At 48.6% G+C, this 12,630-nt stretch overlaps 1 protein-coding gene across 23 annotated transcripts in view; it reads left to right on the forward strand.

The window, feature by feature from the left end:
* Window positions 1-1,984: 1,984 nt before the first annotated feature.
* Window positions 1,985-12,630, forward strand: part of OBSCN (obscurin, cytoskeletal calmodulin and titin-interacting RhoGEF) — a 154,520-nt gene continuing 143,874 nt past the window's right edge. For all 23 annotated transcript variants that reach the window (XM_069006237.1, XM_069006259.1, XM_069006236.1 and 20 more), the window contains exons 1-2: window positions 1,985-2,178; window positions 9,810-10,948. In XM_069006237.1, the coding sequence (XP_068862338.1) occupies window positions 9,823-10,948 (1,126 nt within the window). In that variant the 5' untranslated portion in view covers window positions 1,985-2,178; window positions 9,810-9,822. The remainder of the gene's footprint in view (window positions 2,179-9,809; window positions 10,949-12,630) is intronic.

The raw sequence follows: 12,630 nt of genomic DNA on the forward strand, positions 1-12,630 counted from the left end.
GGCACTGCTCTTTTAATGCCATAAAAATACTCCTCGTGCCTCTGGCAATTGCCCAGTGCAGGGAAATGCAGCCAAGGTGGTGTCATGGGAAGCTGGAGAAGTTAATTTGCTTTGGTTTGCTTCAAATGGACACTGGTTTATCCCAAGCTACAGGCTGGGGATAGACCTTGAGGTCTGTTGATGTGCAGTTTGTGGAACAGTACAAACGATCCCGTTCAGAAACCAAATCCTGCTGCCTCAAAGATGTGCTGAGAGCTGTGACTGACACACCCTGGGCACCTTCCAGTGCCTTGGGAAGTCTCTCTGAAGTCCTGCAGCTAAAACTTTAAACCACCTTCAGAAGAGAGGGAAGAACGAGCACAATGGGCAGTGTCCCTAAAAGCGGGCACGAGCTTTTCACAGAGCTAAACACTGGATAAAGTCCCTCAGCCAGGACACAGGCAGGTCAGGTAACACCTTAAAACCTTTTTCTCCTCAATCCTATAATTTTATTATTAATTTTGATCCACCCTGGGTGATAGAATCACAGAATGGTTTGGGCTGGGAGGGACCTTCGACCTCATCTCATCCCACCCCCTGCCATGGGCAGGGACATCTCCAGCTATCCCAGGTTGTTCCAAGCCCCATCCAACCAGGCCTTGGACACTTCCTGGGAGCTGGAACAAGATGGTCTTTAAGGTCCCTTTCAACCCCAACCATTCTGGAATTCTATGGCTCTGTTCAAGCCCTGCTTTCAAAATCCCAGCTAAAACTCCCTTCTGCTTCCTTGGTGGTGGTTTTGTGCCTTGAAAAGTGATTTAGCTCAGCACCTCACTGTGTCTTCAGAGCCTTGGACTATGCAGCACCTTATCTGCTTTGTTTACTGCCAAAAATAAGTGTATCTTGCCATTCACTCCTGATATTTGCACAGAGCTGAAGTGGTTGTGGGGGGAGCCTGCTGGGCTCTGTTGCAGCTCTTCGACCATTAGCAGAAATTAGTTTTAAATTTAAAATCTCCTGCTTGCTGATAGGACTTGGTGTGGACTCCATTTTCAGGAAATGATTTAAAAACTGGAAATTTTACTTGTAAATATAGAAATTTTGGTCTCGAGCCTCTGAGATGTGATGGATTTGCAGCTCAAGTGGTTTTTGGCACACCATTTGTATTCATGAGGCAAAAAGGTGGGGAAATAAATAATCTATATAAGGAATATATAATCTGTATAAGGAATATATAATCTGTATAAGGAATATATATAATCTATAAAAGGAATATATATAATCTATATAAGGAATATATAATCTGTATAAGGAATATATATCATCTATATAAGGAATATATATCATCTATATAAGGAATATATATCATCTGTATAAGGAATATATATAATCTATATAAGGAATACATAATCTGTATAAGGAATATATAATCTGTATAAGGAATATATAATCTGTATAAGGTTAAGGGGCAGACACACACTTGGGATTATTAATTTGCCATTTATTTGCCATTGTAACAGCTCGTGCCTGGGAGGTTATAAATAAACCTACTATTGATCTGATGCCTTTGGGAAAGAATTCCTGCCCAGTGTGAGACGCTGATAAGCCGGCAGCTGCCCGTTCCCGAGTCCCCACGTCACGTTTAGCACTTGGCTTTGGGATGGACCCTTGAGGGATGGTTCTGACCCACCTTGTCCCCGCAGCCTGTCCCCCACACCACCCAAACACACACTTCTGATGGGGTTTTTGCCCCCTCCTGTTGCTGGGCTGTCCCAGTGAGTCCCTAAAGCGCTGCCCTTTCGCCTCTGTCCTGCAGGAAATTTAATCTCCCCGGTAAATGACACCCAGAGCTATTTTGGAGCTGGGCTGCGGAGGGAAAGCGGAGCACGTCAGCGATTTGACTGGAGGAGGACAACCCAGAGGAGGGTGGGGAGGGGGAGGTGGCACAGCCTAACCCTGGGCAGCAGAGCCACTGCTGGGGGACTTGGGGGGACCTTGTGCCGCACGTCCCTGCCATCGCTGGGGTTTCTGTTTTATTTTCCTGGAGGGGAAAGGGGGGGGGAAAACCCAAGCCAACATGGTCTCCCCATGTCCTCTGTTCCCCTCTTCCCTCTTCCCCCTCCTTTCATCTCAGTAGGAATCGGCTTTTTCTTCCCCTGCCCAGAGCTTTGTCCTCCTCAGACTCAGACAAGACTCCAGGTAAGACCAAAACCTTCAGCGAAGGAGAGGTGGATTTTTGGGGACGCTGATGTCCAGCAGGAAGTGGAGAAGGTTGGTAGCTGAGGGAGGGGTGAGGTTGTTTCTGTGTCATGCTGGAGGATGTTTTGCTTGATGAAACATATTTTGGGATGGAGCTGACGGTGCAGGTATTAAATCCATCCTTCCTTTTCTCTGAGCCAAATGTGGATTGTTCTGCTTAATTACTTTTGAGCAAAGATCAGCCTGCAGAGGAAAGGAGAAAAGTGAAGAAAATCAGATTTAGAGCCATTGACTCAACTTGATACACTTTGTCCCCAAATTTGAGACAGCACTGGGCATGGAGAGTGTGGAAAACATAAGGAGAGGTGGCAGAAAGGAACATTTTGAAAAGTTTTATTTCCAGGGCATAATCTCAGTGCAGCTTTTCTCTTCGGCCAGGACTTTTTTCCCTCTGAGCTCCTCTCTGGTGTCAATACAGATTCCCTCTGCAACCCCCCACCCTCCTCCCACTTCTCCAAATGGCTCTGAGGGGAGATGGGGAGAGATGGAGCTCGACAGCTGAAGCTATTTTGGGCCCTACAGCTCAATGGGGTGGAGTGACTGTAATGACAATGACGTCCACTTGTTAAAATACAAGGGCTTAGGTCGGCTGATTGTCACCAAGGGAATTCTTTGTCCATATGGGAGCTGTGATCCCGCAACTTCCTCGTGTAGGAAATCACATGTGCTAGAACAGGAGCATTTCTAGCTTTGCAAGACTGTTTTTTTTTCTGGGATTCTGCCACAGATGCTTCTCTCCAGAGCTGTGTGCAAAGCAAAATCCATCTGGGTGAAATTTGTGATGAAATTTCTGGGTTTACATCGCTCCTTTTCTGTCCCCTGGGTGGAAACTCCAGAATGTATGTCTTTTCTCTCCATTTGTCTCCTTTTTTCTCATCCCCACAGAACAGGAGTGAGCACCACAGTGTGCCCCAGACCTCCCTGGTGCTTTGGCCTTCTGCTATTGCCAGAGCAGCCTTGGGAGGCTCAGAAAAGTAGAAGGAAAAGTGACTGCCATGGAGTCTTGAGGGGCTGCTCTGTGCAGTTCTAGCCCTCTGGAAGTTTCAGGGGTGGTTTTGTAGCTCCATCAAGGGCAGAATGTGAAGTGAAGCCCCTTGGTGCAGTAAAACCCAAGGAGGATGAAATCCCTTCCCTGCACGGAGTTTCTTGGAGCTCTTGATGTGTTGATGGAAAATGGTTTCTGGCCTGGTAATTGAAAGTGGGATGAGTTTTATAAGATAGGTCTGTCTCTGTAGAGAGGAAAGAGGAGTGTTTTAACCACATAAATCATCCAAGTGGCTTGAATCTCTCGTGGTTTTTATGAAGTGTGTGCTGCTAACATGGCTGGAAGGTGATCTGACCTTCCTGCCCAGTGCACAAACCACATGATTTGTTCTTGTTCCTTGTTGGAATTTTCTAAACAGTTGAACCCTTGTTTGCTACCAGTCATTGGAAACATCCAGGTTACTGATAAGGGATTAATAGTGGGAGCATGAGGGGATGCAGGTCCCTCCCGAGGCGCTTGGTGCATATTCAGCCCCACCCTGAAGGTCAGAGTTGTCTTGAGCTTCTCCTTTTCCCCGAGGGCTGCTCACCATGTTTAGCACCGTGCCAGCCCCTGACCTGCCATGAACTTCCCCTCAACATCTCCTGTGGATTTTGGCTGAGGATGGAGGCCGTGGATGGGAGGGAATGCAGACAAGCCTTACTCTGAGATGAGTTAGAAGCCCCTTGCAAAGGCTTCGTGTGCTGCAGGTTCTCTGTGTCCGCCGTCTCCAGTGACTGATCCACAGCAGAAACCTCTCCCATCTGCTCATCCAGTGACCTTTGGACATGCCAAAATCGCTTCTCCCTCAGAGAAGTGGAATTCAGAGTAGCCCAGGCTAAGCCCTGAGCCCAGCTCCTCAGCCACAGATACCGTTCCTGCTCTGGTGGAACGGGATAAATCCTGGATTAGAGCGCTGGCGCAAACCCGCGCAGAGCCTCGATTTAGGGATGTAATGGGCAGGGAGCACTGGGTGTGCTGGTGTGCATTTCACCCCCAGAGCTCCCTGGCTGGTGTGACGGCTCTCAGGCACCCACCAGAGCCCGGCTGATGTCACCCAGCCCGCAGCTGACACCGAACACTTGTGCTATTCCAAAGCTGTCCGTTCCCTGGGAGGCTGCTGGAAGCGAGAGGGCAGCCGGGTTACTGCTGTTTTCCCTCGGCAGGATTTTAAACATCAAAGGAAACCCCAACTTCCCATTTGAGAACTCATCGACTTCCCTTCCCACCCACAGATTCCATTTCCTGATGTTTTTAGATGGAACAATACAAGCAGATAAATCATGTAAACTACGGTAATACCGGTGCTGCCTTGATTTTTATCTGAAGCTTCTGTTCCAGGGATGTTCTTTGAAAGCTCAGGATTCAGAGACAGGAGGTTCCCTGTAAATCCTGCCTTTCCTGTCAGGAAAAGGAGTGAGAGGATTAGAATTTAGCATTGCAAAGGAAGCTCAGGAAGCATAAACTCCAAAGGAAAGAAAAATACCTCAAATCAATATATTTTTGGCTTGGGCAAAGAAAGGGTAAAAGAGGATTGAGGAAATGAGCAAACAGGGACATGATGGACCTAAACGTGGTGTTGAGAGAACCTCTGTGCTTCTAACCTGTGTTTGGACCTTGGTGATGCCGGGTTTAATTATGTCCCCAAAGTCTCCAATTTTGCAATTGTGCTACTCATGGCCGCCTTTATCTTGGGAATATTTTATGAGATGTATTTTATGAGTGCTTTTTGCTCTTTGCCCTGAGTCCTGGTGGACAGGATTCTCTTCCTAGTCCTTGAATGCAAAGGCTTGGACAGAGAATAATCTGTTACCCCTGTCCTCTCTCACACAAAGAGCTTCATTGCAGGCTGCTGACAGCTTGGGTGACAATTTGCCATGGGGAGGACCTCTGACTTCTCAGAGGTTGTTGAAGCCTTTCCAGGTGCAGAGCAGCATTGATGAAGCAGTGTGAAACCAACCCATCAGCCACCACAGCGCAGTGAATCCCAGGAGGTTGGGATGGAGCATCTGGGAAAGTTGGGGGTGTCCAGTCAAGAGAAGAAAAGGCTCTGGTGAGACCTGAGAAACTCCTTCCAGGGCCTAAAGGGACTCCAGGAGAGCTGGAGAGGGCCTTGGGATAAGGGATGAAGTGACAGAACACAGGGAATGAGTTCCCACTGGCAGAGGGTAGGGTTAGATGGGATATTGGGAAGAAATTGTTCCCTGTGAGGGTGGGCAGGCCCTGGCACAGGGTGCCCAGAGAAGCTGTGGCTGCCCCTGGATCCCTGGCAGTGTCCAAGGCCAGGTTGGATGGGGTTTGGAGTGACCTGGGATAGTGGGAGGTGTCCCTGTCCATGGCAGGGGGTGAAACTGGATGTCCTTTAAGATCCCTTCTGACCCAAACCATTCTGGGATTCTGTGGCACCTCCGTCAGGGCTCTCCACCTCCTGATGAGTTCCACATCTGAGTACTCCAGCAGGAACTGGACAAGTCTGTGGTTGTTCCCACTGCAAGGGACTCGTTCCCTTCTCCATGGGAAGCCGGTGCTGGGCACACACAGGCAGTGGTGGGACAGGAGTGGGCAGGAGGCCTGGACCAGCTGCATGGCCCAGTGTTGGCTCCAGGGCAGTGATTTATTTGCCTTATCTGTTAGCTGTGTGCAGTTCTGCCTCTTTCCCCAAACACAAACCAGGGAAAATCCGAATGAATAAAAATATAAGCAAAATCACAAGTGCTGCCAGCTTGCCTTCGGCGTGCTCAGAAATACCCCAGATGGGAATGTGATCTCTGCTGCAAATGATTAATCACAGAGGGGTTACATGGGGAAATAGGACACTGGCAAATGTCTGAGATTTATTGGAAAGGGCATTTGCATTGACTAGGTTTATTCATGCTTTGTTGCTGGTCCTGTCGCTTCCAAGGGAGCTGCTCTGGCATTTGCAGAGAGTTGCTTTTTTTAAAAAAAAGTTTCAGAGTTACTGTTGTTTTTTTCTTTTTCCTAAAGTTTGAATGAACATGTAGACAATCTAAATCAGAGTAATTATTGAATAAGTTGATCGACAAGTTACATAGTAGAAATATTAAATCTTGCCCTTTCAGTATGTTCACTGTCCTCTCCTTGCTCCTAAATCTATTTATCATCATAATCCAGTGTGATGCATTTTATCCCATTTGAAATTTTAAAATGTAATTTATCTCGTGCAGCCTGTGTAACCTGTTAGATGTATTAGATACTTACACAGCCTCCTCCTTGCTGCAGGTTAGGATTTCGTGCTCTCTACACCCATAAAACAAGTTTCTCCCCCTTTTTTGGATGGGGAATAAAGATACAAGAACTGGAGTGTCTTTCTCATAATTATGAAAGTAAGCCAGTGGCAGAGCAAGGAATAAACCCTGTTTTTCTTTCCATGTTTGAAAAAGATCTAAACTAATGATGAGCATGGGCTCTTTTCACTGATCCCTGGATTTTCTTCTGGCATCCTGGCTGTTCATAATGGTGTAAAGACCTTAGAGCGTGAGGGCACGTGGAGAAAGCTGGGTGAGGCACAGGGGATGTGGGGTTTTCACCCTGCTCTAGGAGGTCTGTGGGCACAGGATCTTGTACTAGATGATGGAGAGAAATGAGTTGCAAACACCAGATGAGCGTTTGGGAGCCATAGAAGAGGGAGGCTGGACCTTGAGGTCACTGGGAAAGAGCATCTTGGGTGGATTTGCTGCACCCAGTTGGTTCAGGAGCAAAATCAACAGGCATCTGGTGCAGGATCTTCCCTGGTTTTTGACTGTTCCTGACTGTCAGTGGTACCAGGGAGCAGCTGGGGTGTGTTTGTTTGGGCACAGCTTAGCATGGAAGGACAGGGAGAAGGATGCACTTTAGGAAGTGAGCAGCATTCCTGCTCTTGTAAGAGCCAGGCTTTGAGAGCCCTCACGGTGCTCCAACAGAGCAGAGCTCTCCTCCAGGCATGGAAAGGTGTCCTGGGGCCCAGGTGGTGGAAGCAGCTCACAGGTGGCTTGAGGGAAGCCACTGGTTGCTGAGAGGTCCCTGGCTGGTTCCCAACAGCTCCTCTCATGTCTCTGTAGCCACCCCAGTGCTCCAGGCACTCCTCCATGTTATGCAGACCCCAGTTTGATGGAGAATTGAAGCAACTCTATTTTTCTGCTCTTTTTGACCTATGAAGCTGGAAATGAGTGAGTGATGCATCAGTCAGAGACAGCAGGAACCCAGGAAGGGTGAGTCGTGGCAGTGTCCTCTGAAGGTGAATCCAAGTGCTTTGATGGCACGGTGGAGCCTGAAATTCAAGCTAATGGCAGGGAAGTATTAGGACTTGAGCTCTGAGTCTGTGTTCTGATTGTTAACTTGTTGTTAATGCAGTGAATGGTTCTGCTGGGCTCTCCAGAGTGGAGCTGAACCTCAGCATCTCCTTCTGAACATTGAAATGGTCCTTCCCCAAATGAGCAGAAGACTCTGATTCTCAACCAATTGACTTCAGTGGAAATTTCCACTGACTTCAGTGTACTTTGGCTCAAGCCCCAGGCTCGTATCTGCCCCTTCTAAGCATTCGTGCAGCTTCTCTGCTTGCAGCTGCACAAGCGTTCATGGAAAATGCATTTTAAAGCTCAGCTGAGGGCAGAGGTTGAAGGTAATAAGAGGAACCAAAGAAGTTCAAACTAATTCACAGATTTCTAGACCAGTTTGAGATGAAGAGAAAAGAGATCTGTACTGAAGGTGGCCACTTAACAGAAAGTGAGTTGGTCTTAGCCCTAATGACTGCAAGTCAATCATTCTTTATCCTCTTAGCATTTATTAAAAGTAAATTTTCCCCATTACTGCTTTTTCCCCCTGCCAGATTTAGTATTTGCAACCTGTTTCTTTAATTTCTAAAGATTTCTGGTAGAATGATGAAATTTGCTCAATACCAGGAAACAAAAGCAACCCAAATTGAATTAGTTTAGAAAGGATCGATCTCATCTAAAGGGAAAAGTCTGTGACTGCTTCTTGTCTTTCATGTGTTCTTTGGAGTGGGAGACACAGCACAGGCCAGGACATGGTGTATTTTTCCTGTTAAATATAGAAAGATTACGTTTGATTTGGCCTTAGATCTGTGAACTGGATGAAGTTTAAAGTTTGGCTCAGCGATACCTTCTTCTATGACAATAATGATCACAAAATCATAGAATATCCTGAGCTGGAAGGGACCCACAAAGACCATTGAGTCCAACTCCTGGCCTTGCTCAGGACAACCCCAAGAATCCCATGCTGTGCCTGAGAGTGTAGTCCAAAAGTTTCTTGAGCTCTCATAACAAATACCATTTTGTATTTTTGTGCTACCCCTTTTCTAGTACGGGGATTTAATGGTAACTCGTGTTTTTCAATCTCCAGCAGCATAAATGGAAAGGAAATGGTAATTTGTTATTAATTCTCATGCATAATTTGCCATTTACCTCAGCAAGTACATTGTCATGTATACACTGTGCACATGATTATTTGCAAGCCCATCCCTGTCTTGATATGAAGAAGTGGAAGGTGAGCCAAGAAATTGGGAAAATAAGTGATTTTTCTCAAGGTCATGCAGCAGGTCGATCCAACCCTCACTCCCTGATGCCATCAGTGATTTGCACATTAACATAAATGCACTTGAACAGGAGCTGGAGGAGGATGGAAAAGTGGTAAAAGTGGTGATTTAAGAAATTAAAGCAGGATTTTGGCCTGCTCCTATTGACTTCTGCTGGAGCAGAGGGGGAGATGGTGAGAGCACCTGCCACTGGGTGAGAGAGTGGGTGGATGTGTGGCCAGCAGGGAAGCCAAACTGCTGTAGGATTAAGAAGGATATTTCTGTCTCAGTGACTGGGTTTTATTTCCTTTCTGAGTTACAGCACCCAAAGCCCTGGTCCTTCTGCTTTGTGCAGCACTTTGAAGGTGAAAAAGCAGGGATGTGCTCATCTGGAGTACAACCATTCCTACGGCTCAGACAGGAGCAGCCAGGACAGAGGGGTCTGGCATCATGAGGCCAAAGAGATTAAACAGCTTGAAGAGAAATGGTGCACTCAAATCTTCTTGGAAAACCTGGTCTAGGAGGTGACATCCCTTCCCATGGCAGGGGGTTGGAATGAGATGATCTTTAAGGTCCCTTTCAACCCAAACCATTCTGTGATTCTGTGATGGAGGGAATATCTTGATGGGCAGACACATCTCTCAGAATTTAATGTCCATTGGTTTCCCTGTGGTTGCAGAACCAGCCCATCTGTCACACAGCTTTAGTACAGGTCACTTTCTGAGTGCCACAGATGAAAGGCACCATCACATTCCCTCTGTATGAGCAGCCCAAGGAGTTCTGTTTTGCCCAGTGGCTCTGTGGGGAAGAGAGATACCTTATTCAGCAGTTTATTAACCTCAAATATAAGAAATCTTCAAAAAATATTCCAAGGCTTTCTCACCCATGACGAGACTGGCATTGATAGCATGGGGGCTCCAGGTGACAAACATCCTGACACCACGGGAGTGCAACAATTCTTTGGCTGCACCCTCTGCTCTGCTCTCTCCTGACGTGTTTTTTTCTGTCCCCCTTTAGGAAGGAAGCCAGGATGGATTACAGCTCGCTCAGCGGGGTCCCGCGCTTCCTGACCCGGCCCAAGGCGTTTATGGTGTCTGTAGGGAAGGATGCCACTCTGAGCTGCCAGATCGTTGGAAACCCCATCCCAGTGGTGAGCTGGGAAAAGGATAAACTTCCAGTCCAGTCTGGGGGAAGGTTTAAAACCACAGAGGATGGGGATTTGTATCGGCTAACCATCTATGACCTGAACCTGGAGGACAGTGGCCAGTACATCTGCCGGGCCAAGAACACCATCGGGGAGGCTTTTGCTGCTGTCAGCATCAAAGTGGGAGAGGAGACCACAGTCACGGAGTCAGCTCCTTACTTCATCCAGAAACCTTCCAGCATCAAAGTAACCTTGGGAGAAGACGCCATGTTCAAATGCAAAGTCCAGGGCAGCCCTCCCCTCTCGGTGAACTGGGAGAAGGACGGGAGATACCTGAGGAACAAGGCAGATGCTGGACGCTTCCAAATTGAGTCTGCTGGGGAGTCAAACGCTCTCACCATCCAGTGTGCCCAGCTGGGGGACAGTGGCACCTACACCTGCCGGGCAGAGAACCTCATCGGCTCCGCCAGCGCCTCGGCCGCACTGGTGGTGCAAACGCATGGCTCCTCCAACCCAGGCAGCAGCAACTTCGATGCCAGCTATGGCAAGACGGCCTCCTTGCTGTCCCACCTGCAGAAGAGACGGGAGGAGATCAGGAAGATGGACATCTCCCACGGGACTCTCGACTCGGCCTCTGCCCAGTCGTACTCCGCAGTAGAGGGGCTGTCCAGCATCGGCTACAGCCTGTCCCAGGACTACGAGCGGGCAGCAGGACTGACCAAAGGGGCCCGCAACGCCACTTTCGGGGCGCTGACACGCATGTGCAGCGTGACAGAGGGGAAGCACGCCAAACTGAGCTGCTACGTGACAGGCGAGCCCAAGCCCGTGATTGTGTGGAAGAAGGACAACGAGGTCATCTTGGAAGGCCGGCGGCACGTCATCTATGAGGATGACCAGGAGAACTTTGTGCTGAAGATCCTCTTCTGCAAGCAGACAGACAACGGGCTGTACACCTGCACGGCCTCCAACTTGGCGGGGCAGACCTACAGCTCTGTGCTCGTCACCGTCAAAGGTGGGTGCTTGTGGCTCTCACCGGGGTGGGTGTGCCTGCAGAGAGACACCCCTGAATTGGGGTGGAGGTTTGAACAAAACTGCTGCCTCCAAACTGCTGCAGGGAAGCGTGGTTAGATGTGAATAAGGCTCTCCAGGTGGAAAGGGGCTTGTGCACTCGAATAAGTGACTTGGGGAGAGAGACTCATCGTTGGTGGCTTCCAGGAAGGGCACTAAAGAGGTGCCAGGCAGGGGTGGATGATATAGAACTGGCTGGTTGTGGGGCAGCTGGGATGCACCAAATCCCTAAAGCTCCCATCAGTCCTGGCTTTATAGCGATGTAAGAGATCCGTTCCCATGCTCTGGGTCAATGACTGCCAATGCCCCGTCTCACCCTCCAGGCTTTAATCACATCTGGGTTTGTGTTCACCACGGGGTTTACTCAGACGTGCCATTAGCAGTAGTAGTGGAAACCCCTCCCTACAAGATGAGTGTGTCAGGCTGCTTTGGATCCCCTGGGAGACCTACTCCAACTCTAATTACAGTCCAGCTCAGTTTTCCTGTACAGTGACCCACCAGCAGCCTTGTTCTTGCCAGGCTCTTCAGCCTTTTCCCAGTTTGTGTTGCTAGATAGTCTGTGTTCCTGGAATGCTCCGAGAAAATCTGCCCGGTCCAGGATGCCTTTGTTTTCCACAGTCAGTGGTGAGGAGCTTGCCTTCAGAGGGTCACTGCAGACTGGTGAAGGTCAGACCAAGTTCTTCAGAATGACAACAAAAGTGTGACACACAGTTTTTATAGAATCCCAGAATGGTTTGAATCAGAGGAGATCCTAAAGATCATCTCACTCCAACCTCCTGCCATGGGCAAGGACACCTTCCACCAAACCAGGTTGCTCCAAACCCTGTTCAACCTGGCCTTGAACAATCCAGGAAGCTCTGAATTTTCCAGCTGCTCTCCCATTTGGCAAGGGGCCAGCAGGCAGTTTGCAGCCCAGGTGTCACCTGTAAGTGAACTGTCAGAGACAAAAGATTTTGCGACTCCAGTGGTAAAATTGATGTTTTTTTCACTGGCAGCAAAATAAATTAGAAATCCAAATAAGCAGGAATGATCTGTACTTCATACTCGTCTTTAAGTCTCTCAGGTTTTATTTGATTTTCTCTTTTCCCTTTTTTGGGCCTCCCCTTTTACACTCAGAGTCTTTCCCATCAGTGGCTCCGTCCCTGTGTCCATCAGTGACACCTGATCCATGGAACTCAGGGGCACCTGTCCCACCCCTTGCTGTCCCTTGGAGGTGCTGAGTGGCGTGGGGAAGGGCATTTGTCCTGTTCCATAAAGCTGTGATTGCCTCATGAGTTGGGACTAAGAGCTGAAGATCAATCCTGGCCCTTGGGTGGGTGATCGCTTTGAGGATGGATCAAGCTCAGTTCCTTGCCCAACACCTTGCAAAAACAAACACCCCCTGCTCTGCCTGTGCTTATCTGATTTCCCTCTTGGCTGCAACCCCTTCCAAAGGGGGTGGGGAAAGCAAGGGAAGCAGCCAGTCTGGGAGCAAGCACCATGGGAAAAGGTTATTGATCAGTGTCCGCTGTCCAGAGCTGCCTGTGAGTCAGGAGGCTGAAGTGGAAATGTTTATGGATTGTTTCTTTGTTACTCTGTACCGTGTTTGGCTCCCTGGCCAGGCCAAGTCTGCCATGGAAAATCTAC

Source organism: Aphelocoma coerulescens, chromosome 2 (assembly GCF_041296385.1).
Source record: "Aphelocoma coerulescens isolate FSJ_1873_10779 chromosome 2, UR_Acoe_1.0, whole genome shotgun sequence".
Lineage (NCBI taxonomy): Eukaryota > Metazoa > Chordata > Aves > Passeriformes > Corvidae > Aphelocoma > Aphelocoma coerulescens.